This window comes from Lonchura striata, chromosome 23 (genome assembly GCF_046129695.1).
Source record: "Lonchura striata isolate bLonStr1 chromosome 23, bLonStr1.mat, whole genome shotgun sequence".
Classification (NCBI taxonomy): domain Eukaryota; kingdom Metazoa; phylum Chordata; class Aves; order Passeriformes; family Estrildidae; genus Lonchura; species Lonchura striata.
Window position 1 is genome coordinate 4361462 of NC_134625.1, and position 23818 is coordinate 4385279.

Here is a 23818-nt window from a genome sequence, read left to right on the forward strand (position 1 = left end):
TGCCCCTTTTCCCGCTGCAGTTCATTCCCTCTCCCTGACACTGGCCATAGATCCCTGTCACGTCTCGATGACCCCTCTCTGTCCTGGATTTCATCCCTCAGCAGCTGTCTGCTGCCAGGAGAGTCCTGCTGGGAGGAAGGGAGAGGACAGCAGGAACACTATTGCCCCTGGCTTTTGTGGTAGTTATCTGCTGGTTCCCTCCCACTTTGCACTAATTTGGTACCAGCATCTGCCACTTTGGGGAGGAAGGGGACTTGCTGAAGTGAGAAATAACGTAGGATGTGCCTGCATGGCAGCTCCTAGGGCTGGCTGAGGAAACAATGGAAGGCAAGTGGGAATAGGCAGGAAGGGTTGGTTTCAAATCTGCCCTGTGCAGAGTTCCCACTGCTCTCCAGCGCTCACCATCTCTGTTCCTGGGATTTGCTGCTGCAAGGCTTTCTCATCTGGTAAACAGGTCACAGAGTGGCATATCCACTGCTGCCTGAGATAGCGTGTGCCTTGGCTCTTCCTGTGATTTCCATTCCTCATTTTTTTCCTCCAGTGAACTGGAACTGTACATCCTTACTGAGTTAAGGGGACGCTGAATGTGGAGGGACTGAGGCTCAGCAGAGAAATGTACAGCACTTGGGCAGATGGAAATGATGGGGGGAAGCACTGCACAGGAGACCCTCAGCTTCCTCGGGGTTCCAGGGGCCTGGCCAGCTCCATCCCTGGGGTTTTCATGCCCCAAACAGAGGTGGGGATGAGCTGCCCTCCTGGCATCCCCTCATATCCCAAATTTTGCACTGATTTTCCTGGTGTTGGCTATGAGCCAGCTCAGTTTGAAGGTGTAATTAGGCTGCCCATTTGTTAACGAAAATGGTAAGACCAGCACCGAGCACATCCTGGCTGTTTTGATGCATTCCTGGCCAAGTGATCCGGGATTTCTCCTCTGTTGTTTTGCCAAAACCTTGGTGCAGCTGTTAAAAGAATCTCTTCTGCCTCAGAACCTCACAGCAAGGCCACCTGCCCCTGTTTTTCCCTCCTGGAGACTCAGCCTAACACTGGAAGCCCAAAGCATCTCTGAGGGCTTGACCCCAGAGGCAGGCAGCAAGGCAAAGGAGTGGTCTGGGCAGGACTCAATCCCCTGGCAGAAGCTCCATGCCCTATTCCCTGTTGCTCACACAAAGGAAATAAGACTTTCAGTTCAGCCTCAGGATTGTTGGGAAGGAAGAAGCAATTCAGGAATGCAGGGAATGGTAATAACAGCATTCGTGTTGCCTTTCTGTTCTCCTTCCACTTCCCTTCATCCCTGATTTTGAGGGCCAAATTCCAACTCTTCCATCTTCTCTCTGAGCTGAAGTTGGCCTGAAGTATATTCCAGAAAGAGATGCAATCTGACATGCTGGAAGCTCTCGAGCCCTTGCTGCTTCCATCCTAATCTCTTTTAAGTATTGGGTATTAGTCATCCACACAAATATTGCTTCCTTCCCAGCTCGCACGTACAGTCAGTCCTCTCCAGGAGAACAGCCAGAACCCAGGGGATGAGCTTGGGAAAACAGGAGAGCTAGGCCCAGATTAAGATGTTGGGCAAGGTTTATACAGCCATATCTGCAGGGTATTAGATGTAGTATAAATGTCTATCTCCTCCTCGATGGAGGGGAGGGTCCTTTTGTGGGGCTGGTACCTCCAGCCAACTCTGTTGGGACAGAGGAAACCCCTTTTTTATAAAATGGGGTGATTTTTGTGAAGGTGCTGATCTGCAGGACCTTAACATCTTATTTCTAGCCACGCTGCAATGCCACAGCAAGCAAAGGTTGTGAAACTCTGAGCTGCAGGAGCCCTGATCAGATGGTGGCTGAGACAGTCTGTCTGCAGCTGCACCTGAGTGTGATGAAACCAGGCTGGGGGAAACCATCAGAAAGATCTGTGTGGTCTTCCCAGGCAACACCTATGCTTCCCTGCCTGCCTGGGAGACGGGAGGAATTTTTGGCTGCAGAAGGAGCTGCTTTGCAGGGAGGCTTTTGACCTAAGAGGGTTCCATTTCTCCTTGAGAGCAACCTGTTCCACTTCTCAGGGTGGGTGTGCTTTGCTGTCTGGTTAGGAGGTAGAACAGTAAATCCTTCTGTCCAAAATTAAAAAAAAAAAAGAAAAAAAAAGAAAAAAAAAAAGAAAAACAAAGAAGAAAATAATGAGGAGGAAAGAAAAAACTAAAAAAAAAAAAAGAAAAAGAAAAGGAAGAAAAAAGCCTGTGTGTGTGGCCTGGGTGCTAATGAGCCCTCTCTGCAGCAAATGCAGTCAGGTCTTTAAGGTCCCAGTTTAAGTCAGGAGATTTAAATCAGGAGATTTAAACAGGTTAAGATTTCATTCCAGAACTGCATGTACCCTGTTTGAAGTCAGGCATCTCCTCACCTTCTGTACTGGTGAGCATGAAGAAAGTGAATTAAGGGCAAAATCCCAAGTTCTTCCACCTCCAGATGAATGCAAATACCCGGTGGTGTTCCACACAGCTCCATCCTGTGAGGTCCTGCTGCTGCTGGGGCCATCAGAGACCCCCTCACCATCAGCATTTCACAGGAGAGTGCCATGAGTGAGCTCCCCAAGAGAGGAGGAGAGCAAAGCCCAGAGCCAGGCGGATGCCAAGCCTGCTCTGTGAGGCTGCATTTGCCTTCTCTGGGTTCATTCTCGTGCTCCCTGCCCAGGCGGGCACATCTCTGCTGGGAGGTGTCTGTCGGAGAGCTGGCACCCTTTTAGCTGAGCAGTAAAAGCCATGCATCTTAAAATAAGTCATGCTGGTTTCTGATGGCTGGTAAAAATAAAGCCTTACTCGCACAAGCAGCTCTAGCAGCACAGAGGATTTACGACTGAGTGGGTTTTTTCCAGGGTGGGCTGGCCGCAGTCTGGTGATGGCCTTTTTATAACCGTTATCAGCTCCCACACAGACCAGGTCCATCTGTTACTTAATTTGAGCGGAGACACTCCTAAGCTTTTGTTCACTAATCTCTCGCTGCATTGACATTGTTCTCCAGCAGGGCAGCCCAGCCCGGAGTCAAGGCTGAGCTCAGGGAGGTGCCGTGGAAAAATGGAATAAAAAAAGGCACGGGTCACTGGGCAAACATGGCCCATCCACCTGCCTGCTCCTGGGGCTTTCAGCCTGACACTTTTGGGCCAGAGCAAACACAGCACCAGCTCCTTGGGCTGGAGGAAAGGAGTGGCAGTTAAGACTGAGTGCTACAAAACATTTATTCACGCTTTATAAATCCAGTCTTTATCTGTCACAAGTACTTTTGCTGTTCCTTAAGTTCCACACAAAGACATTTGGACAAAGAAAGCCCAGAAATCTTCACCGATGAGACTCTCTGGTGTCTCATTCCTGTGCCACGCCGTGTTGTCTGTCCTGCACCACCTGGCACAAGTCTGATTGTGGAATTGCAACGAGACGTGCTGGGAATAGAGCAGAGGGGGCACGAAGAGCCTGCAGCACCAGGAGACAAAAGGATGGATGTTTCCAGGCAGATGGTCAGATGCTGCTGAAAGGGCTTAGGGTGATTTCCTCAAAATAAGCTGAGGGCAGGAATGCACCCTCCCCTTTCCTTGTTTTACTCAGTCCAGCTCTGTGTGGCTTCCTCTGCTCTTCCTCTGGAGGCTTCCCATATATTTTCCCATCATCTTCCTCCCTGCTGCACACACCCCCTTGAGAGCAGGGCCAGCCCTGGGGCAGCCTGGCTGCCCTTCCCAGCTCCCCTGGGCTGCGCTGGGCAGGGGCAGGGCTGTCCTTGTCACCTCTGCTCCTGGCACCGAGGATGGAGGGAGGGATGGATGGATGGATGATGGATGGATGGATGATTGATGGAAGGATGATGGATGGAAGGATGGATGGATGGATGGATGGATGGATGGATGGATGGATGGATGATGGATGGATGGATGGATGGATGGATGGATGATGAATGGATGGATGGATGGATGGATGGATGGATGGATGGATGGATGATGAATGGATGGATGATGGATGGATGATGGATGGATGGATGATGAATGGATGGATGATGGATGGATGATGGATGGATGGATGATGAATGGATGGATGATGGATGGATGATGGATGGATGGATGATGAATGGATGGATGATGGATGGATGGATGGATGGATGGATGGATGGATGGATGATGAATGGATGGATGATGGATGGATGATGGATGGATGGATGATGAATGGATGGATGGATGGATGATGGATGGGGATGGATGGATGGATGGATGGATGGATGGGGATGGATGGATGGATGGATGGATGGATGGATGGATGGATGGACACCTCCAGATGAGCAGCCCTGAGGCTGCTGACATGCAGAGGGTTCAGGTAACATGTTTTAACACCCCACAACACATCACTCACTCCTGCACCGAGTAACCACCCAGAAAGCAGAGGTGCCTAACAAAGTGTGTGGTTTATTGTAGTGTTCCCACACGGCTCAGGCACGCTTTGAATTGCAAATCCAGCACGGGCTTAGTGATGATGGGCACCTTGAGCAAGGAATATTTTTGTTGCTTTGGTGGGCAGGTGTTTAAATGCAGCTGCGTGGTTTTGTACTGCCTGTGCCTGACAGTGCATTAACTAAAATTACTGTATCAGATAGCATCGAGCGAGGCTGCAGCACAGGATGCTGCCAGCAACTTCTCCCAAACTCTCTCCTGGTCATCCTCTCACTTTCCCTATAACACAATACCTCACCTCCTCTTCAAATTTCTGCCTAGAGCTTTCAAGCAGACATTGGGATGGAAGGAGATGGAAGGTCAGGCTTGGCTTTGAACAGTTGAAAGGGGATTGAATGCACAGAGTCGCCTATAAAACTGCTTTTTTTCTTCAGTATAGCATTTTAAAGTGATTCAGATACCATGAGTCACAGTAACAAGCATGGGCTGGATCTCTTTAGCTGAAAAAAAAAAAAAAAGTGCCATAAGAATATTCTATAGACTTCAGTGCCTTGTCCTGGATTCTATTTTGGAGAACTGATGACATTTGGGATTCAACCATATGTCTGGCTGAGTTTGCAGCACATACAGAGCTGGTGGGTATTCAGGGAGGTTAGAACATACAGATCTGGTAGGATTTGGGATTTTGCAGCCTATGGAGATCTGGTAGGAACTGGGAGATGCAGCACATATGGATCTGGTGGGAATTCGGGGATGTGGAACATACGGCTGTGGTGGGTGCCTGTGCTGTGGCATACATGGAGAGGGAATGCAATTCCAGCTGTTCTCCAAACCCTGGGTGCTGGGGCCTTTGAAGTGAGATTTACATAACACAAACCCTTTGCTGCTCATTTGTGCTGGGCTGGAAGGAGCCTAAAGGAACACATTTCAGAAGATTATTAAGCACTAATGATGATTTAACACAAAACAAAACAAAGAAACAACCCGTGCCAGCAGAGCAAGGTTCTAGAAGCGCATTCCTCTCTTGCTGTACAGTCTGTATGGTCAGTTCAGGTTTTTGTTTTGCTTTGCTGTCACCTTCTTTTAATTTAGAATGTACTACTTGCAGTATTCTGCCACACAGAGAGGAATAAATCTGCCTTAGCAGTGATTTAAGCAGCCACATTGATCTCTGCCCACGGTCAATACATGTAATAATGTCAGAACCTCTCACACAGTCTCCAAAGACTCAGCTTCTGTCTAAAATTTGTTGTCATCCTGCTTTGTGCCTGAGGGACAGACCTGAATCTCTTGTGTTTAGTGGGTGAGAAAAAGCCTGCTGTGAGCAGTTTCTGAGAAATGAGATGGGGCTGAAGTCTGGCAGAGTCCTGCTGTCCTGGAGTGAATATTTCTAGAGCCAGAACTCCCTCAGAGCTGCACCACTCTGTGCTTCTGTTGTCCCCACCTTCAGCTGAACAGATACTCGAACTGCAGCAGATGTAAGACTGTAGCCACATCTGTTTAATGGGACAGCATTTTCAGCAAAAGATATTGTGCAAGCAAGAATCTGTAACAAAACTAAAACTGGTCCAGAGCAGGAGGCCAGCCAGCATCCCCTCAGACCAGCTGAGTGCTCCAAAGCCAGGGACCTCATAAATTGGGAAAAGCTGGACAGGGCAGAACGCACATCCAACCATTATGATTAATGCAACGTTGTCCGTTTATTCGAGAGAAGATGGCAGTTTTTATACACTTCTATACAGCTTACAGTTTACAAAGGCACTCTGATTGGCAAGCTAACATAGCTTATCTTTGTCTTAAAGTGGCCTAAACCTCACACTATAAACCTGTACTGCTTCACACCCAGACAGCCCAGTGCTCCCCATCACACCTTAATACAACTTCTAACTGTGTCACAAATTCTCAATTTCTAACTGTGCCACAAACTCAATTTCTAACTGAGCCACAAACTCTTAATTTCTAACTGTGTCACAGGCTGGAAGGCCTCGCAAGGCCCAGATCTGAGGCCTAGGCTGGAGTAGCTCAAATCTCATTCCAAACATAAATCATGCCCTCTCTCCCTCTCAGAAATGCTGCAACAGTGCTCAGGTCTGGGCCCTCAGTTAAATTCTTGGTTCCAGAAGCAGCAATTTCACAGCAGAGGCACTCACACACTGTGTTTCGCTGTTGCTGGAAACATGTCCAAAGGTTCCAAAAGGATTTTCCTGAAATTATGCCTTGCCTTCGGGGGATTAGCAGCCTCCCATGCTCTGGGGCTTTGCTGGGGTCGGTGGGATCTGTTCATGCTCCCAAGGATGGGAGCACCTGGAACATTGAGGGATTTTTTACAAGAGCACAGGACAAGGGGGAATGGATTCCAGCTGACAGAACAGATTGGATATTAGGATAAATTCCTCCCTGGGAGGGTGGGCAGGCCCTGGCACAGGGTGCCCAGAGGACCTGGGGCTTCCCCTGCATCCCTGGCCAGGCTGGAGCAACCTGGGATAGTGGAAGGTGTCCCTGCCCATGGGAGAAGTGGGACTGGAGGGTCTTTAAGGTCCCTTCTAACCCAAATCAATCCATGATTCCCTGATGAACAGAGGGAAGGGAAAGTGTTGGCATCGCCTGGCACAATTCCCTGCTTTCAGGGGGTAGGGCAGGAAGCAGCAACCCTCATGAAAATAGACTCTGCTTGAAACCAGACTTGCAGAAATTACTGCTTAGACCAGCTCCTGCCTGGAGAGAACCAAAGTCCAGAGCTCTGTCAGCTCAGTTCAATATTGGATTTCTCCCAAATGCTGCATGACTGTCTCCAGTACGGAAGGAGGAAGGATGGAAAAGTCCTGCTAGGAGCAGTTTTGGCTGGGCCAGCTATTAATTTGCATCAGCTGGTGGCTTTTGTGTGAGAAACAATGATTTTGGACACAAAGGTAGCTTTCTAAACCCTGCCAAACTCCAGCTCTCCCTGGTGCTCTTTGGGGTACCTGCACTGGGGCTCCCAGGAAAGTGTCAGCATTTAACAAATGAGGGATAGGAACCAGCAGGGAACATTTCAGCATTGCTGGAAGGGTTTTAGGTGTTGAAGGCCCTCAAGCTTTCAGTGGGAGTGACTTTGCAGCTCAGGCTGCTGCCTTGCCACTCCACCAGAGGGATGTTGTCCCTGCACTGTCAATCTCTGCCCAAAAGCTTTCCCCCCTGAATGCCAGCCCAGGAATTTCCAGCTGTGTCATGATGCTGGAGACCATTTCTTTCTCCACATCTCCCTTCAGCTGCTTTTTTTGCTTTCTATCCATGTTTGTTACTGCTTTTTACTCTTAACCTTCAGCTACATCTCATGTCCCTGAGGCAATGTTTTCCATCATTTTTAAGCTGCTGTTTGATCAATGCCCAGTGAGCTCAGTGAGCATCTCCCTTAGATCCCCACAAACTTCTGATGGGGTTTGTCACAGCAGAGCTGCTCATGGCAGGCCCCTGCAGCTGATTATTTTGGCACTGATTGTAGCATGGAACCTCCTCCTGGAAGGGCTTTGGAGCAGCCTGGTTTGGTGACACCAGAACCAGAACAGCCAGCTCCAGAATATCCTGTCTGCTTCACTCTCCTCTCCCAGGGAATTCCCTGCTTGTTTCCCTCTCCCTCTGGAGAGTTGTTGGTGAATTGGGCATCCAGCAGAGCGTGACTGCTGTTGATGCCTGCTCTGGTGGAGTGCACAGCAGAAAGGACACAGAAGGCAGATTTTTCAAACTAAAGTAACATGCAAAAGAGGGAAGACGAGTGGATTAATTGGGAACACTGGTGCTCAGAGCAGGAAGGGAACAAACAGGTTTGTGTTGTAAGGAGCCTCACAGCGTTGCAGGGCTGAGCTTCCTCCCCAGTGTGGGTCTGGTTGGGGCTCTACCCAAAGAGCTGAGCTGTTTTCTCCCGAATCACAGTCTTCTTGTGATTTACTGCCTCACATTTTACATTACCACACTTGCAGTACTTGCCAGTGCAGTCAGCATTTGTTAGAGGCAGGCCTGGCCCATTCCATCACCCAGGAACTGACCAGATCTCTGGAGATCAGCCTGCTTCCTGTCTTCTGACCCTCAAGTTAATTTTCAAAATAAAACTTTCACTCCTGCATTAGCACAGTTCCTTTCCCATCTAACTGAGCACAAGGAAATGGCTTGTGCTGGCACTGCCTTTGTGCCATTATGTTAATCCTCCTCTTTAATTGCTACTTCTAACAATTACATTTTCCTGTATTTACACCACAACTCCTAAATAAACTCCGTGCTGCTGGTAGGCAGGAAGAGGTTTTGTCTGGGGAAGTCAGTCCTCGGAGCTGGCCAGGATGATTTCTCAGCAGGCAGCCTGTTCCTAGCTGGGTGACTTATGAGCTGTGCTATTTCTTATTACCTTCTGTTTGTTTTTCCAGGCTGCAGACTCCTGGCTGTGGAGCTGACATCCAGCAACACCAGGCCCGTGGTGAAGGAATTCCAAAGTGAGTGCTGCCTGTGCTGCATCAGGCCAGACAATGGAGGAAAATTTGCTTTGTTGGTCACTGGTTCCTTAGGACTACAAGATTCAGAGAAGTGCCTGAGAATGTGTCTGTGTCTCCTGTTTTAAATGGTTTATTGAGGTCCTCTGCAAGCCACTGGCATTGCAAAGTCTCTGCCTAAGTGCTTTTTTGAACTGGGTCCCAAAAGAAGCAAAATAATGCAATTAATACACAGAGAGAGAAATTTATATTTTCTTTTGGCCCTCCTACAGCTGTGCCCTGGGACACTGGGAAGGCTCCTGTCACCCTGCTGGTGGGGATGCCAGTGCCAGCTGCAAAGGGGACAGGGTTTGCTGGGTTTATCCCCAGGAGTTGTTGTCCCAGCCCATGCCCAAGGAGATGCTGCATCCCTGACTCACGGTGTGGCTCTGCCCCGCAGCAGGACAAGGGCTGTGGGCTCACTCTGACTAAAGGGTTTGTTTGCCATGAGCCCCAGCCTGCAGAGAACAGGGTGTTCATTTCTCTCCATAGCTGCTATCTGTTGGACTATTATTTTTGCTGGCCAAAATCCATCTTCCAATAGCTCCTGGAACCCAGCAGCGTTTCTGTTTGTGAGGCAGATGAAAGAGAAGGCTCTGCTTTGTGGGCAGCATCTCCTAATAAAACATGGAGTGAGAGTGCTCAAAGCAGAGCAAAAACACAGCTGCTTCCTATTAATCTGGATTGCCTCCATTTCTCCTGCTAGGTGTTGAGCTGTCCTGCATTATTAAATCCACGGTGACACCAGATCCCAGAATTGAGTGGAAGAAAATCCGCGATGGAGAAACCTCTTACGTGTTTTTTGGCAACAAAATGCAGGGTATGAAGGTTCCTTGTTCTCAGATTTCCAAAACAGCTTTCCAAACAGATTTCAGAAAGAGCACAATGGGGAACAAACAAGCCTGTGAAAGGCAGGAGCTCTGGCTGGCTGGCTGCTTTCTTCTGGAACAGAGCTCAGCAGTTGAAGTGCAGGATGGAGGGGAGCAGGATGTTTTTCCTCCCTGCCTCATTACTGACAGGTCACAGTAGGGTGCCACAGGGAGCTGGAGTGAGATCCTGCCTAGGAGGTATTTTTTGGGTAAGAAAAGAACGATGCAGCTTCCCTTCTGTGGTCAGTGGGTGTCTGAGCTCTCGGGAGCAGGCACTGACCTGTCCAGGCTTTCCACAGAACATGTGAGGGCTCTCCCTCACCTCAGCAGGGATCTGTGTGTCCAGCTGCAGTGCTCTCTGCCGAGGCTGCACAGGGACTTGCAGCATCCTGGGAGCATTAGAAGCAGCCTCTCTGGCGTGGTAGGAGAACTATCAGTGCCAGGAGGGCTTGACTCCATCTGGAATTACTCCAGCACTTCAGATGGGACCAAGAGCCACATCCAAATGAATCTTCCAAAGGAGGCAAGGCCTGAGGCTGTCTTGGAAGTTCGATTTTGCCACAGTTTTTGAGGTTTGGAGTGATGCTTTCCAGTTCATCTTCTTACATGGTTGGCAGCTTTGGTTTCCTTTGGGGTTTTCAAGCATCAAGTTCCTTTGACTCTGGAAAAAGAGTCTCAGATCAGCCACTTAATTTATATACCCAAAACAAGTCTGGTTTTTAGTCTTGAGTCATTCCCCTGCTGTTTCCCTGTCTTTGCTGTGTGCCAGGAGACTTTGCGACTCGGGCTGAGATCCTGAGCAGGACGTCCCTGGTGATTAAGAACACCACGAGGATGGACACGGCCACGTACCGCTGCGAGGTGGCCGCGCCCTCCGACACCAAAACCATCGACGAGATAAACATCCAGCTCACGGTCCAAGGTACCAAACCCACAGCTGCTGTTGCTCCCTTCTCAGCCCCTAAATTACCAGGCTAGCCCAGAGATCCGAGGCTTTGAGGGGAGGAATATCAGGAGATGGCAAAGATTTCCAAAAGAGGCTCTTACCCCAATATATGATGGTGCAGCTCTCTTTATTCTGTGATGTCCAAGAGAAAGAGTGGGGCAAAAGAGGACGAACAGGAAATGTCAGGGGTTTATCCAGGCTTGGGACAGGGAGGGTTTCTTGGCTCTCCACCAACCCTGTCAGGGCAGGAAGGAGGGGACCAGGGTTATCTGATCAGAGGCACAGGGGTCCCGGGGAATGGGGAAAAGGCATGTCCTGAGCACAATGTAACACACAGCCTCAGCAACGGGAACAGAAAGGGCTCTAGGGATCTCCAAACAGCACCATGCCAGGGGTGTAAAACCAGCTGGGGATAATGGAAAGTTTGGATGGTTTTGCAAAGAATTTGGATGGAAAGCAAAGAATTCAGAAATTATTTAGTGCCACTCACCTGGTTTGTGTCTTCCCGCAGTGAAACCCATGACTCCCAGATGCTCTGTGCCTAAAGCTGTCCCTGTTGGCAAGTCAGCCTCTCTTCACTGCCACGAGAATGAGGGTTTCCCCAAGTCCACCTACAGCTGGTACCGCAACAGCGAACCTCTGCCAGCCGACAGCAAATCCAGCACCAAGTCCCACAACTCCTCCTACACCCTGAACCCCGCCACAGGCACTCTGGTAATGCCCTGACACATCTGATCAAGGCTTGTTTGGCTGGACAGGTTATCTTTAAGGCTGCTTGTAAATTCACCTAAAAAAAATTCCTGGCTTTCCAGAAAGGAATAATTTAAAGAGGGTGAGGTGTGCCAGGGTCTGGGCGAGTTGGGAGGGGGAAGATGGATGGAAGAAGATCTTTGCAGAGATGCATTTTTATATCCTCACAGTGCCTTGTTTCTCATGTCACATCCCTTCCCTTTGTCCCTTTTCCCTCCCCAGGTTTTCCATGCAGTGCACAAAGGTGACACAGGTCGTTATTACTGCATAGCAACAAACGAGGCTGGCTTTGCCAAGTGTGAGGAGCAGGAGATGGAAGTCTGTGAGTCTCCATACTTATGGTTGATTTATCACCATAAATAAATTGCCATCACCATCAGGAATGAGGGGGGGACATCCTACAGCATTAAGTCTTCCCTGCTTTCTCATAGCCCCAAAATAAGGAGATAAAAATAATCTGAAAACGCAAGGAAACGTCAGAGTGTGAACAGATTTAATCTTGAAGTCAGGGACTCACTACTTCCCTATGAACTATTGCTAAAAGACTCGAGAGATGGCATTTTAGTGTGTGTGAACTGGAATATTGCTGCTGCCCTGAAGAAACAGTGTGTGTTGGTGTCTCTCTTTGGCAGATGACCTCAATATTGGTGGGATAATTGGGGGAGTCCTGGTGGTCCTTGCAGTCCTGGTGCTCATCACTCTTGGGATCTGCTGTGCCTACAGAAGGGGATACTTTGCAAATGGCAAAGAGAGTGGGGAAAGGTAAGCTGAGCTTCTTGGACAAGTCTCTGCACCCTCAGGTAGCATGGAGGAGTCTGAAGGCTGCCAAAAATTAGTGGCTAAAAGGAATTTCAGTGCCTAATTCCCCACCAAAGTCCACAGGCCAAGCCAGTTCCTGAGGCATCCAATGCCCTGCTGGAAAACCCTGCAGCATGCAGGTTTATTTCATGGACTCATCACAGAATCCCAGAGTAACTTGGGACCTTAAAGACCATCCAGCTCCAATCCCTGCCATGGACAGGACCTTTTCCATTAGACCAGGCTGCTCAGAGCTCCATCCAATCTGCCCTTGGACACTTCCAGGAATGGATGGCATTTTCCTAAGGGACAGTTGGGGTGTGGATGAGAGCTGTGCTCTGATACCCTCATCCTTTGCATGGGAAAGGGGGCCCAGCACAATTAAATGCCTGCAGGTGTTTGTCCAGCAGCCCCTGCGCTGTTGGCATAACGAGGGCCATGGTTTAATGATCTCAGCTTGCTGCCTAATTAGTCTGAAGCATCAGGACATGCATAGGGAATGGATGCAGCAGAGCAGGCTCTCCACAGAAAGTCTCAGTAGTTGTGAAAACCTAAATTTGGGATGAAAAACAGCCGTTATGGAGCGCACATGAAAATGTTAAAAACAACAGCATTAGCATCAGAGACAAGCCTCGATGTCCTTACAGAGTCTGGAGAGGAGATAATATATGCAAAGCCAAGATTCTCACCAGATAGATTTGTTCTGTGCTAAATGTTGCTTTTCAGCACAAGTCCTGTCTTGTTTTTCTCATTGGTTTCGTTTGTTTTTCAGAAAAAGCTCTAAATATCCCATTTAAATGCAGCTGAGGGTTGGCATACACCGGACTTGACAGTCTTGTGTAAATCCTGAGTTCCTGTGGGATTGCAAACAAGTGGCGCTTCCTTATAACTAAGAAAAATGCTGAAGGCTTCTGGCAGTGAAGGATTAAGATGAACTTTACAATTGCCACAGGAAACAGAGCAGGAGGCACAGAAAGGCAGTGACAGGCACCAGAGCAGGAGAGCCCAGCAAAGAATCAGTTTATCTCTTAGGGAAACACACAGCAATCTTTTCGCCCTGTGCTGAAGGGGAATTTAGATAAAAATCCCAGTCGTGGCAAATGATGGAATAAACACAGGACTCTCATTTGAGAAACAAACTGGGTTGCTCTCTGCTTGCTTCTCCCTCAGCTCCTCCTCCTCATTTCCATCTTTCCCAGCATGTCCCCTCCAAAATCCTGCAGTTTTCCTGTCCCAGAAATGAGATTTTTCCCTTTCTTTCAGCTACAAGACTCCAGCAAAGCCTGATGGCGTTAACTATATCCGGACAGATGATGAGGTAACAACAAATGATTTGCATTTAGCGTCTCTGTCAGGAGAGGAAGAGGGTGGGCAGAGGACAAGGCGCTCCTGGGGCCCACAGACTTTGTGAGAGTGGGCTCCACTCCCAACAGGGCTGGGGAACAGAGGGAAAACAGGAGGGTGCAGGCTGAGTCATTTCCTTAGAAATGAAGAACAGTTGAAGCTGCCTGGAGTGACTGATGCCAGGAGCTATCAGAGGCAGCTCTGCTCCGAGTTGTCTCATGGCCTGACCCCTTTAGGATGAGTTTCATTGGATTAAATGGGCAGGACATGATGCTTTCACGAGAAAATTTGTATTTTGGGATTTGAGTAGATCACTGAGCTTAAGGCCAGAAAAAACCTCTCCCATGAGCAGAGTTACTGGTGAGGGAATGAGGAACTCCCTGCCACGCCTTGGTGTGTGAGCAGGACAGGAGCACCTGGCCAGTGGAACTGGTGCCTCCCTCTCCTTCCCAGAGGGAAATGGGAGCTGCCTGGGCAGAATCCTCGTGGTTACACAGCGTGGATCCACCTTTTGGGGGCAGCAGGAACAGAGAGCTGCCTGGAAAGCTGCTGGATCCTTCCTACATCCCAAACTGTTTTGTTGCAGGGTGACTTCAGACACAAGTCTTCATTTGTCATCTAAGACGCCAAAAGGAAATTGCAAACCAGCCAAAGCAAGTGTGAAAATACCTCCTCCAGGAACTCAAAGCAGGAGCAAAAGACGAATTAAGTGCACTTGGAAGAGTTTGGAACACACAAGAACTCGATAGCTAGCTATCTGTATATCTTTTTTTTTCTTTGCCAAAGTTTAAAGTAACTCCTCACTGCCCGACTCGTGTCTCCCCTGCCTCTGGAGATACCAACAGGATCACCCAGACCTGCCCTCGGACTGAGGAAAGGTTTCAATCCTTCCCAAGAGACTGGGCTGTGGAAGTTTGTGGAATTGCCTTCTCTTTGTGCTGCAGGGACACAGCCACAAAGTGCAAACCAAGCAGGGGCACAGCAGTAGGTAAAGCTGTAGCAGACATGACCAGTAATGTGTTACTAGTAGACAAAACAAGGTGCTGATACAGCAGTGGATGGACTTCAAAGAGTGAGATTTGGGGGGGTTTCCTCCCAACAGCTCCTTGCCCAGGCCTGGCTGGTGACTTTTCTGTGCTTGCCTTGTGCTTGGCTCTGCTCAGGTGCACGGGGGGTCTGTGGCCAGCCCCCAGTGACAGTGACAACACCACTAATGCCCTCAGCCCTGCTGTAACCGTGCCCAAAGGCTGTGATTTAACAGGAGCCCAGGGCAGGCTCTGCCTCTGCTCCTGCACGCAGGTAACCCCTCGCTCTAATCTGCACAAAGCAGCTCGGCTCTGCGTCGTCCCGTGGGGAAAGAGGCTTAGAGGGGAGGCAGACAACCAGTGCTAAGACATCCCTTTCAGGAAAATTAAAGCCAAATAATTTCCTGGGCTAAGATTGCCATAAAAGGTACTGAGAGATCCTCCAGCTTTTTTTACCTTCTCCGTTTATTTTGTAAAACCCCACCTTCTAAATTTTTTGCAAAGATCTATTTTGATTACTTCAGAAAAGGTAACATTTCTATTTAAAAGTGTAAATACGTGATGCCAGCAGTGTTTGAGTAACGGAGCTATTTTTTTACTGTTGAAGCTACAGGAGAGGAGCTCACACGTTGCTATAGTGTGGCACTGTCACAGCATATCAGTATTAGTGCAAAGTGTAACAAAAAGCTGCAGGTGGAACAGCATCTCTTTCCTCTTCAGCCAGCTTCAGCCATTTCCTTGTCACAAGAGGTCTTACCAGACACAGAATAGAGTCACTCAGGGATAGTTTTTGTAAATTTATGGCAGGAGCTATCAACTTTTTTATATGAAAAAAAAAAAAAAACAACAAAACAACTTTTCTTGCCAGTGACCAACACTTTGTTTTTGTCGTTCCAAGAAATAGCCAGGGATGGCTTTTGGACTTGGTTCCAAAGAGGTGACAGAGTGACTTCAGTGTTTGCTGCCCCTCTGCAAGTTCCCTAAAGCACTAACACAGTGTGACAACTACAGCAGCTTGGCAGGTTTAAACCACATGGCCAAGGCCACTGTTTCTGGGGTTGGGAAAGCAAAAGCTCAACACAAAAGCACTTTTATAGTGTCAGCTGAAATTTTTTTCTCTAGATGGTAAAGAAAAAAAAAAAAAAAAAAAAAAGGCAAAACCAACCAAATTTGGTTCTCTTGGCTTTAGAGAGAATGATGGGGAACACGTGTTTCCCAAAATATCCATGTTGATAGTGTTGAACAGCATTGGGTGAGACCAGGCTGCAAGATGTGGATGCAACACTAGGACTGTGCTGTGGTTTAGGAAGTTTTTTAATGTAGCAGAATTTAGTGTTCTTGTATTTCCAGTATGACTTGAGTTGTCTTAACTTTTCCTGTATACAGTATTTTGGATACCTGACGATTTGGACTGTCAGTGTTATTTTTTTGTGTTCTGCTTTACTCTGCTTTGTTTCCTAGAGCCCTCGCTGGACATGCCATTGCTGCATTTGTGGCACCCAAACAAAGCATTGCCACTTGTCCCTCTGCCAGGGGAGGCCAAGACAAAGGTGGGGCAGCCCCATCCAGGTGTTCTCTGTGTAACTCACACATCCCCACTGCTATTCTGCAGCTTCTCCCTGGTTTCCTTCTGAAGGCCAGCTCTTCATCCAAGCCACCCAGTGCTGACTGCTGCCTCCAATTGTTCTGACATTCCTCTGCACCCTCTGGGCATCCACTGCTCCTCCTCTGTGCTGCTTTTGGGGTCCCTGCAATAAAGGAGAGAGAGGAAAGGGTTGGACCAGGGGAGCTCTGGGAGCACAATCTGCAGTCTCACCAAAGGCAGCCTTCGTGTGACAAACCAGCAGAGCTAGGAATCCAAACCTCTTTCATTTTTTTTCCAATTCTAAAATGCACAGTGGCATCTCTAACGAGAGAAAGGGGAGGTGATCCCCCCCACCCAGCTCGTGAGAGCTGACGGATGGAATTCATTGTATTGTTGTGAATAATATTCAGGTTTGTACTAATGTATTACGTTTAACTTTGCCAAGAATGTTTTACATAAATACCAAGCTATAAAGCATTCTTGTAGGGGTTTTTGTTTGGGCTTGGTAGTGGTTTCCAAACAGCCAGATTATGGGAAGCTCCTGTTTTTGATTCAGTGAAATAAGGGAAAGTCTGTCCTGTCAGAGTACTCACAGTGGATGGAGGTGACAAAGTCCAGGGCTGTTTATCAGTTTATTCTTGGACATTTGTTCCTGGTTTTTCCCTAGAGAAGACAGGTTAAAACTCACAGGGCTCATCTCAGATACTGCTTGAGGACAAAAATGTAGGAAATAAACTATCCCAATTTACCCTTCAGAGTGGGTAAATAATAGCTGAAGGCAGGGAGAGGAGGTACAGAAATAAATGGTTTGGCCATAGCTTCAGCCAAAGCCATTCCATACATCCTCTGTTCTCTGACTTTGATTTTGGGGATAAAGTTTAACCTCACTTGAAGGGTTCTCTGATCTTCAAAAGAGGGGAGGGAAAGTGGAGGCAAATGATGGAATTCCAGTGCAGGAGGCAAGTGCCTCTGTTCCCACCCCTGCAGCAGATCCTGCTCCCTGCCTGGGGCTCGTGTCCGAGTTAGACAAACCAGCAGGAATGAAACAGATCCCAGCTCCAAGTTTCAATGAAATCTAGGCCATGAGCTCTGTGATAAAAGTTAACAGAAGAACTCCTGTGAGGTGCATGTGGCCATCAGGGAGACTCGGGAGGGGTCAGATTTACCCAGGATATTTATGATAAACAAGGTTCCTGCCCAGAGCACTTACCCACCTTGTCTGAGTTACTCATACCCTGCTTGCAGTCAAGTCAAAGGCTCTAAAAGCTGCTGGGCCCCACAATAATTGAACTGAGGGCCCAATGATACCAATGATGTGGTAGAAGAGACTGAGAGGCTGTAGAAATCTACAAGGGAAAAAAAAAATCATTTCTCTGTCAGCTGAAGAAAAGGGGAGACGCCGTGGGTGGAATTAATTCTGCAACCATTTATTTTCATCAAATGCTAATAGTTGGAAATAACATAGTTCAAGAGTGGAAATATTCCATATAAAAAGAACATTAAGGCTGTTCATACACACAGGAGTTTGCACAACAAATAAGAGGTGATGTAGCGTGCAATTACCAGATTTAGGGGTGTGGCAGTGACAAGCTGTTTCACCTTTTTTCAAATTAAAGCAACTCTATTATATAACCAAGAGGGACAGTGAGGGATTGGGTGAGTAACCCCAGCCACTCACTGCCCTGCAAGCTGTGATAAATACATTTATTGCCAAGCTCGTGGCGACATTATGCCCTCACTTTTCCAAATGGACAAATTTCACATCCTGAGAGGGAAAAGCCTCCCTCCTTTTGCACTGCAGCTCTGAGCCCTCCAGTGAGCTCTGCGAAGAGCAGCACTTACAACCCCTCCGTGTGCTAATGCAGCCCTTGCCCAGCGCCAGGACAGCTCTGGGAAAAGCCAGCTGAGAGCAGAGGAGGCAGGATGTGCATTCACACCCATTCCTGATTCCAGAGGGAGAAGCAGTTCCAGGCAGCCTGGAGGCTCTGTGCAGCCCTCCAGGGCAGGCTCAGCTCTCTGCTTTCAGGGGGGCTTTGCGCTGTGACCGTCGCAGGGGCACTCGCTGGCTGCTCCTCCTGGCTGGGGACTCCACCTTCCACTCCTGGGGCCGGCATGGGCTGCAGGAAGGAAGCAGAACAGCCCCTTGCATTTCCAAGCCCTTGGCCAGCCTGCCTGTAGTGCCTGCCCCAGCCCCTCTGTGCCTGCCCCAGCCCCTCTGTGCCTGCCCCAGCCCCTTTCTCTTCCTGCAGTGCCTGCCCCAGCCCCTCTCTCCCTCTCTGTGCCTGCTCCAGCCCTTCTGTGCCTGCCCCATCCCCTCTCTCTCCCTCTGTGCCTGCCCCATCCCCTCTCTCAATCTCTGTCCCTGCCCCAGGCCCCTGCTGAACTCACAGTTTCTCTGGCGATGTCAAACAGATGAGATCCTTTGACCTATCCTCAACATCTTCCTTCGCTGCAAACAATACGTATATTTTCGTATTTTACAAAATGATTTGGTCATTGCTTGGGTTGGTTTTATTTTCCCCTCCCCTCAAATAAGGATCCCAAAGACGACTTGCCTGCAGCTGAAGCGGGTGTGTGCGTCAGGCTGATGCCACTGACCCCAGCACCAAAAGTCAAGTCATTAATGGTCTCTGGAAATAAAAAAAAAAAGTCACATTAGCAGCCTGTGACACAGCCAGAGGGCAAGGCACGCTGCAAGTGTCACAGTGAAAGTAAATCCAGTTAATTGCAAACACACGTATCTATCTCTTTATCCCAGACCTCAGGGTCTCCCATCCAGCCACAAACCCCTGTGCTGAGTCTGATGGGCACATCAGCTCCAAATTCCAGCCTCACAGCCTCCCTGGCTGGAGGAAATCAGTGTGGGACCTTGGCCCTGTGCTCCTTGTGCTGCCTGGCAGCCACAGCCACCCCTTCCACTGATGCTCTGCCATCTCCCCCAGCTCCATCCATCCATCCATACATGCATCCATCCACCCATCCATCATCCATCCATCCATCCCATCCATCCATCCATCCCATCCATCCATCATCCATCTATCCCATCCACCATCCATCCATCCATCCATCCATCCCTGCATCATCCATCCATTCATCCATCCATTCATCCATTCCATCCATCCATCCCAGCTGCTCAAGGCAGAATCTGGGGCCCCTGAAAGCTGCCAAAGGCCCTGAAGAGCCTCTCTGTGAGGAGCTGCCTGCAGCCAGACAAGAGGAATCACTTGACAGGGGAGCTAGGTAGAATTTAGCTCGCCTGAATAGGCCCTGGTTGTCAACTGTCTCTTTCCTGTCATTTATCTCGGGAGAGATGTCACAATATTCAGATTTTACTTAACTCAATGCTCTGTTTTATGCTCATGTTTCCCAGAACCTTTCACAAGGAATTAAGGTAAGAAGTGCTTTATAGGGCAGGAGCTGGAAAATCAGCTAAAAGGACTTCTCTTCACAGCTGAACTGGGTTTGCTCTTTAACTCCTGCCCTGTCCTGGAAGGGAATCACTGAAGCTTAGAGCAGAAATCAAACTTGATCCATCTGCCTTAGCTCTGCCCTGCATCTCTCAGGACTCACCTGTGCCAGTGACTCTGTGAAGAAATTACCTTGGTAAGGAGACATTTATGGGGAAGGAAGGGAAAGAAATGGTAAAGATATGGTAGAAATTAAATAGAAAAGAAATGGGGAAAAAAAGGGGGAAAAAAGGAGGGGGAAAACGGGCAAGTAGGGCTTCCCATGCAGTGTGGTTATCTCCACAACGTGTTTATGCACAATCCCCCCTCAGCCAGATCCACTGAGGCTGTTCCCAGAGCACCAAGCAGGAGCTGAGGAGCCCCAAAGGCAGAAGGGAAGAGAGAACACAGCCAGAACAGCTGAGCAAGGCAGACAGAGGGGACAGCTGCTTCCAACTTCTCAACTACAAACCTGTTTACAAAGAACTGCGTCTCCAATAGTCTCAGAATGATACACCAGAGGAATAAAATGTTTTATTCTGGGTGTCTGTCAGCCTGTGCCACCATACAGATGGCTCAACACACGCTGACTGAAGTGATGCTCCTGCTCTGTACAGTTTGTCTCCCTGCTGAAGGACACATGCTGCCTCGAAGCAAAGCAGGAATTCAGCTCCACTACCACTGCAGATTAACATTTTCCCTCCTTTTTCACCATATGGTGCTTCAAGAGCAACAGCCGTGCAAGCTTCCAGGAGACCACAGCACTCAAAGAATCCTGCTCTCTAAAAACACTTCTTGCACGAAAACCCACTTTTTTTTTTGCTTGTTGCTCAGGCAAAGGGAAACACTGAGGCAACAAGTGCAGCACAAGACACAGGGAAGGGCAGGATCAGATTTCCAGTGGCTGCTCAGGGCTGTCAGGGGTTTGCAGCGTGGCTCTTGGTGTGTGAGCAGGGCAGGGCTGTGAGGGGCAGTCCCACAGCTCCCCGGGGACTCCAGCCCCTTCCCAAACCTAAGGAGAGCTGAGCTGCCACAACTCACACCTGGAGCTCTCTCTCAAATCTCTGCACCTCACAGCACAACAGAGACGACCTAAAGGAGTTCAGCAGCAAATGGATGGGAAGGAAGGGGATCTGCTGGAACTCGGCTCCATTTGGCTGTAGCTCTAACTGCCTCTCGTGCTTGCAGGGCTGTCAGAGAGCATTCCAGCAGAGCCTGCCCCTGGAGGGTTCAGCTGCAGTGGGCACGAGCACAGACCCACAGTTTGTGCACTGGAGTAACCAAACCACACCATTCCTCCTCCAGCTCTGGAGTAACCAAACCACACCATTCCTCCTCCAGCTCCTCCCGAGTGTGAGCACACACCCTCAGCGACTGTGCAGGTTGTTAATCCCTCTGAGCAGATCCTGTGCCCTCCTGCAGCTGTCACAGCCCCGTGCCTGCTCCAGGAGCAGCTGCAGCTCACCCCAAACCCTGTCTGGGCACTTGGAGCAGGGAGGACCAACCTCGAGGATGTCCCTGTGCAGCAGGGCTGTGCAGGGCAGCCTGACACTGCTCAGCTGCTTCCAGAGCCAGGGAAGAGCTCAGCCTTGCACCTCTGGGCAGGGCAGACTGCTAGGGAACCACGGCCACCTTCCTCTTCAGCACCCCAGAGGCAAGGAAGGAAGAAAGAGCCCTGTTACCTCAGCATCCCAAAATAAATTCCCTCCTGCACTGACCCTGTGAGGTGCACACAGAGATGCCCTTGCTTTCAGGAGGGCTCTTCTTTCCTACAAGCACTTAGATAAACAAAAAATCCATCAGTTCCTACTCACGCTCCGGGGTGCTGATTGCTCTCCCCACCACGTTTTCTCCAGTGCACTGCTGGTTCAGGCTTTGCAAGAACCCTGCAAACAAGGAGGCAGTGAGTGAGATTTGAAATGCAGTGCAGGCAGTGAGATTTGAAATGCAGTGCAGGCAGTGAGATTTGAAAATACAGTCCAGGCAGTAAGGGAGATTTGAAATGCAGTGCAGGCAGTGAGATTTGAAAATGCAGTGCAGTCAGTGAGTGAGATTTGAAAATACAGTCCAGGCAGTAAGGGAGATTTGAAATGCAGTGCAGGCAGTGAGATTTGAAAATACAGTCCAGGCAGTGAGATTTGAAAATACAGTCCAGGCAGTGAGATTTGAAATGCAGTCCAGGCAGTGAGGGAGATTTGAAAACACACTCCAGGCAGTGAGGGAGATTTGAAAACATACTCTGGACTCCGCCTGGGGCTGGGCAGAGCAGAGCAGGGCTGGTCCCACCTTGCTGGCTGCCAGCTGTGCCCGCTGCCTCCGAGGAAGCTGCCGGGCTGCTCCCCAGGCTGCTGCTGCGCTGCTTGCCCCCCTGCTCCAGCGCCTTCCTGGCCGAGTTCAGGATGGCCACCGTGCTCAGGGATGCTGCCCTAGGGCACAAACGGTTCAAAAGAAGAATTTCATCAGGAGCATCATCCCAAAATCACATCACTCAAGTCCTTGATGGAGCAAAGAGGATCTCAGCTCTCAAGGACCCGATGAGCTACCTGCAGGAAAGGGGAAGTGTTTTCTTGCTGGGAAAACAGCAAGCTGGGATTTCCCTCTGAAACCCTCATGAGGGAAATCTGTCCCCTCCCTCATCATCTTAAACAGCAAATAATGAGATTATGCTGTAACACCCATGACTTTCAAGCCACTCTCTAAAGAAAGGATCAGCAAAACAAAATAAATAAATATAAACATGTACATAAATAATAAAAATAACATAGAAATTTAAAATATAAAATACACAAATTCTAAAAAATAAGTATAAAATATAAATAAATAATAATATAAATAAATAAAATTAGAAAACAATATATAAACTCTAACATAAAAAATACAGAAGTATAAAATATAAATTTTAAAATGAATGATAAAAATAATAATTTTAAAATAGAAAATAATATATGAACTCAAATATAAAAAATAATATAAAAACATAAATAATATAAAAATATGAACTCCAATATAAAAATAATATAAAAAATAATAAAAAAATAAAATGAATAAAAATAATATAAATAGATTAAAAGGATAAAATAAAAAACATATAAACTCTAATAAAAATATTAAAATATAAAATATAGATACATACTAAAAATAAAATAAATAATAATATAAATAAATTTAAAATATAAAGTATAAATAATATATAAACTAATACAAAATAACATATAGTATACATTAAAAATACATAATATAATAAAAATAATGAATATAGAATATAAAATAATATATAAAATATAAGAATACAAAATGTAAAAATATAAAATATAAATAAATACAAATATGTAATAAATGTAAAATACCAGGTAACAAAGAGGAGCCCATACCTACGAGCCACTGGTGGCTGCTTCAGAGCATCAGCACGAGGCGTGGCAAACTCAGAGGGGCCAGGGGGAGGGATGGAGCCAGGTGTGGATGGCCTCCCACTCACAGAAGACCGAGCATTTTTGTTATTCTGGCCACCAGGAGTTGCAGCTCCCTCCAGAGATGAAGATCGCTGTGGAAAACAGGAGAAAAAATCACATCTGCCAGAGGATACAAGAGTAGAAAACTCTGCAAGGTGCTTGGACTGAGTGTTTCAGAACTGCCCTTTGTGTGATGGGTGTAAAGGGTGCTGGGGGAAACAAATTATTGGCCAAAATGTTACCAAGAAGTGAGCAGGAACACAAATGTCCAAGTTTAAAGGTCTATATTTAAGTGCTTTTCTAAGGTCTGCAGAGAAATGAATTTCCAGGCTACAAGTAGTCTCATCTTAAGGCAAGGATCTAAAATAGCTCAGGACAATTGACTCAGGCACATATTTACTTCTCTACATTTAATTTAAAAGAGTATCTGCATGGCTGGGATGGGTTTGATTTTCCACTTTGTAGACACCTGAAGTCAGACAAAATGAACTCTTTTCTTTGTTACCAGTTTATCATTCTGGGAACTGAGAGAATACAACAGTTAAGCCCAGACAGTGCCAAATTACACTTTGGTTTTTCCTTTGAATTGAATTCCTTCTCCATTAATCATGTGCTGCTCCTCTTGGCTTTGTTTGTTGATGTTCTAAGGCTATTAAATGACTCTGAAAGCAAAACTGCTCTCAGGAAATATAAA

The 23818-nt window shown here is 47.9% G+C and overlaps 2 protein-coding genes across 2 annotated transcripts in view; one reads left to right on the forward strand and one right to left on the reverse strand.

Moving 5' to 3' along the window:
- The window catches only part of JAM3 (junctional adhesion molecule 3), a 32778-nt gene extending 16072 nt beyond the window's left edge, over window positions 1-16706 (forward strand). The window contains exons 2-9 of the mRNA XM_021525811.3: window positions 8811-8876; window positions 9619-9732; window positions 10551-10703; window positions 11239-11441; window positions 11700-11799; window positions 12110-12239; window positions 13539-13593; window positions 14206-16706. Of these exons, the coding sequence (XP_021381486.1) occupies window positions 8811-8876; window positions 9619-9732; window positions 10551-10703; window positions 11239-11441; window positions 11700-11799; window positions 12110-12239; window positions 13539-13593; window positions 14206-14241 (857 nt within the window). The 3' untranslated portion in view covers window positions 14242-16706. The remainder of the gene's footprint in view (window positions 1-8810; window positions 8877-9618; window positions 9733-10550; window positions 10704-11238; window positions 11442-11699; window positions 11800-12109; window positions 12240-13538; window positions 13594-14205) is intronic.
- A 925-nt stretch (window positions 16707-17631) lies between these two features.
- NCAPD3 (non-SMC condensin II complex subunit D3) overlaps window positions 17632-23818 on the reverse strand; it is a 35379-nt gene continuing 29192 nt past the window's right edge. Inside the window, exons 30-35 of the mRNA XM_077787997.1 lie at window positions 23047-23216; window positions 21962-22101; window positions 21490-21561; window positions 18785-18859; window positions 18618-18678; window positions 17632-18346 (exon numbers count right to left, since the gene is read on the reverse strand). Coding sequence (XP_077644123.1) covers window positions 18238-18346; window positions 18618-18678; window positions 18785-18859; window positions 21490-21561; window positions 21962-22101; window positions 23047-23216 — 627 coding nt within the window. The 3' untranslated portion in view covers window positions 17632-18237. The remainder of the gene's footprint in view (window positions 18347-18617; window positions 18679-18784; window positions 18860-21489; window positions 21562-21961; window positions 22102-23046; window positions 23217-23818) is intronic.